This window comes from Limulus polyphemus, unplaced genomic scaffold (assembly GCF_000517525.1).
Source record: "Limulus polyphemus unplaced genomic scaffold, Limulus_polyphemus-2.1.2 Scaffold2650, whole genome shotgun sequence".
Lineage (NCBI taxonomy): Eukaryota > Metazoa > Arthropoda > Merostomata > Xiphosura > Limulidae > Limulus > Limulus polyphemus.
Window position 1 is genome coordinate 25,221 of NW_013668260.1, and position 4,015 is coordinate 29,235.

Here is a 4,015-nt window from a genome sequence, read left to right on the forward strand (position 1 = left end):
CACTGAAAGTAATTCTGAATATGAACATGATACATCGCACATTAGTAATGTATCATAGGGTGTTATTACCATCAATTACCAACTGTTTATTCACTCCAATTTAAAACTGTACCATTCAGAATTACCATCAACCACCAAGTGTTTACTTTCTCATTCTCATAGTGTATCATTCAGAATTACCATCAAACACCAAGTGTTTACTTTTTCCATTCTATAAGTGTATCATTCAGAATTACCATCAACCATCAAGTGTTTACTTCTTCCATTCTATAAGTGTATCATTCAGAATTATCATCAACCACCAAGTGTTTACTTTTTCCATTCTATAAGTGTATCATTCAGAATTACCATCAACCAAGTATTTACTTTCTCATTCTATAAGTGTATCATTCAGAATTACCATCAACCATCAAGTATTTACTTCTTCCATTCTAAAAGTGTATCATTCAGAATTACCATCAACCACCGGAAGAAGTAAACACTTTGACATGGTTTGATAACATGGTAATGGGTAAGAAATGTGTTTAACATTGTCAGACATGGTATCATGAGTAATGGTTTCTCCTTGTACAAAATTATATAGAATATAGTTTAGAAGAACGGGGACCAATTACAGAGGGAGAATACCAGTCAATTTAGTCATCCAGTAGCATAGAAATTAATAATTTATGATACTCTTGTTCTGTGTAGCTAGCTCGTAACCCAGTAATTGTAAAATTATAGTCTGATCCTTTTCGTTCCAATATATATATATATAGTTATATCTATCTGTACAACTTTCTGTAGTTCTCAGATGAATAACACTCCCATTGAAGAAAATTCTCTAGTATTATTCTGTTAAGTAGCATCAAATACCCACTTTTTGCTGCATGTTTCAAAGCACACACACACACACACCCCTCATGATTTCCAAAGTACCAATCAAGCTACCTTGTGAGAGGTCCACACCTAAAAGAAAAGAAACCACAGGACATTCACTTCTAGTATGTGAGCATGGTTAAAAGTACAAATATGAATGGGGTTTACAAACAGGTGCCCAAGAACACACAATCTAGTGTCTTTTTTTTTAATTCAATGACCCTTCATACCTACTAGGCCTCCTTTAAATCAGGATGGGTTACCTTTTGAGAGTATTACCCCCCCCCTCCCTTCGCTTCATAGGAGGCTATGTCATATAGGTAAAGACATCATCGGGCAATCCTCAACTTCACTTACCAAGTTTGGTCCTGGGAGAAGTTTGTGGACAAACATGCAATATTAATTAATATAGGCTGTAGATTGCTTTTAATTGAAAATTGGTCATCCAGAGTTGTTTCAACTGTAGTCTTAATAAAATATAATACCCTATATATTTTACAAGTTATTATTGTTTTGCCAAACTGTTTAAGAGTGGTTTAAATCTGTTGTTCTTTTCATTAAGTGTATTTTTACCAAGTTTAGTGTCACTTTAAATGAAAGGTGATTAATAATAACTTATAGCAATAATCTTATATTATGTAATATTCAAAGTGTTGATATAAGTTTCTAATGTATGAAGATGAAGGATTTGTTCAGTGTTCTTTCAAATATTTTTGTATCCAAACAGCAATGATTGCCATATTTTTTTTTTGGTTTTCCTGCTTTGTTGCTTAATTTAATTTGAAGTATGTAGTGAAACAATAAAATAGCTATAAATATATTCCTTCTTTCTTTGTGTTTTTTTCTTCTAACCAGTTGTTTTGTGTTCGCAAGACTAATCAGCAACTTATTTCCTGACTGATGTTGTTGTAAATATTGAAAGTGTTGTGCAAACTGTGCATATTTTTTAATTTCTTTCATATATTATAGAAACAGATTTTGTCTCCTTGCACGTTTGTATTTCAACAAAGGAAGCTAAATCACAAATATTTTCAAAGGAAGCATATAAGGGCATTATTTGTAAGTGGTTATGATGTGTTGTGTACTTTTCACATTGCTAGAAGAAGCTTATGCTTGGAATATTCATAAGTAAAAAGTATGATTCTTTAGGTGTGTTTGAATATTCACAAGTGTTGTTTAAAATGTAAGTGATTAGTTCTGTTGAAATTTCACAACTGATGGTATACCTCTGTTGTTTGAAATGTTCGTAAGTAATGGTCAGGTTCTGTTTGAAACGTATGTTTGATGTTATAATTCTGTTTGAAATGTTCACAAAAGTGATGATTTACTTCTGTTGATGGTCTTTTTCTAATTGAAAACTTCATAAGTAATGGTTTAGTTATCTTGTTTTAGATGACATTCCAATTCAGTCGCCAAAGGAAGAAGGCTCTTCCAGTGGAAGCCAACAGTTGACGGCCATCACAGAAGAGCAAGATGATTTTGAAAAGGGATCAGCCAAAGGGAAAGATAAAAACAGTTCAGAGAATGGAAGTGCATCCATTGCCTCCAGACTACCTGTCCTTCAGCTACGTAAAGATAAATCTAAATCTAAAAAAGAAAAAGATGTCGCAAATGATGTTAATAATGACCCAAAAGTAAAAGATCAAGAAGGAAGTCTTAAATCAAATCTTAAAAATTGGACTCCAGATGCTGGGAGCAGCAAAGAAAAAGCCATAGCAAGAAATGGTAGTGAGGCCAGTTTGACCTCGAATAACACTGATCACCTTTCAATCAACACCTTAAATGCAGCCAATCCTATGAATTCTAACAAAGATGATGCCAGTGTTTCGGTAAGCCTGAGCGAAAAGAAGAACCACATTGATAACATTCCAGAAGAAGAGTCCTTGTTTATGATGGACTCAGCCTTAGCTAACAACACGGTATCAGCAGACTCGGAGGGCTGGGACATGGAGTGTTACAATGGAGATGCCACAAAAAGTGAGAGTGGTGAGACCAAACTTCTACTTCAACCAGCCAGCCACAAACGGGAAATTGAAGCTAGTAATAGTGGCAACAGTGTGAATTACCAGACAGTTGTCTGACCTCTTTCTCTCTCTGTATATTTTTTTCTCGGTACAAAGAGAGGGAACTGGACTGGAAAATCTCGTTGTGTGTATCATGTATATAGTTATGAGTATAAGATATATATATATAAATAGTTATATTGATATATATATTTAGAGTACCCCCCATGTAAAAAATGCATTTAGTGCCACTGTATGAAAATGTCATATGCCTGTATATTTCAGAGCCAAAAATTTCTCTTTTCTCAGGACTTTCCTCTAGGCCTTACTCTGTAGATTGTTGTGGTGTCACTACTGGTGGCTGGACTCTTATCACTTAAATGTAAACTTATCCAATGCACCATGAAGTGTTAGTTTTTATATAGAGAATGTGTCTTACTTTCATATTTGTAAGATATTGCATAGTTCTCTCACTATTTGTAAGTTCCACCGTCTTTCACCTGTTGAAATTAGTGCACATGTCCTAGTGGAGAATTGAATATTTGAGTTCAGGAGGATTGTTAATTTCTTTATAGAAGAGGATAAGGTTATTAAAGTTAACATTTGACAGTGATACTAAAAATACACTAATAGATTTAGGAGGATCAAATTATTTGCAGTATGGTTGTCATTCTGATTGTTATTTTGCTACTTGCATGGTGGAGACGGTAAAAATAGTGGGGAGCTCCTGGTAATAATATACTTATAGAATGGAAGAAGTAAACACTTGATGGTTGATGGTAATTCTGAATGATACACTTATAGAATGGAAAAAGTAAACACTTGGTGGTTGATGGTAATTCCGAATGGTACACTTATAGAATGAAACTTTATTCAATATTCAATGGTCAGTAGAAACTTTATTCAAATTTCAGGTTTGGTAATGTAATAATCAGTAGATACTTTATTCAAACATTCAGGTTTGGTAATGTAATGATCAGTAGAAACTTTATTCAATATTCAAACATTCAGGTTTGATAATGTAATGATCAGTTGAAACTTTATTCAAATATTCAGGTTTGGTAATGTAATGGTCAGTAGAAACTTTATTCAAATATTCAGGATTCAGTATTCAAACATTCAGGTTTGGTAATGTAATAAAAGTTTCAACTGAT

At 33.4% G+C, this 4,015-nt stretch overlaps 2 protein-coding genes across 2 annotated transcripts in view; both read left to right on the plus strand.

The window, feature by feature from the left end:
• Window positions 1-2,939, plus strand: part of LOC106467532 (hyccin-like) — a 21,094-nt gene extending 18,155 nt beyond the window's left edge. The window contains exon 6 of the mRNA XM_013927896.1: window positions 2,251-2,939. Within this exon, the coding sequence (XP_013783350.1) occupies window positions 2,251-2,939 (689 nt within the window). The remainder of the gene's footprint in view (window positions 1-2,250) is intronic.
• The window catches only part of LOC106467533 (oxysterol-binding protein-related protein 8-like), a 113,877-nt gene continuing 112,448 nt past the window's right edge, over window positions 2,587-4,015 (plus strand). Inside the window, exon 1 of the mRNA XM_022395729.1 lies at window positions 2,587-3,675. The gene's annotated coding sequence lies outside the window, so the exon portion shown is untranslated. The remainder of the gene's footprint in view (window positions 3,676-4,015) is intronic.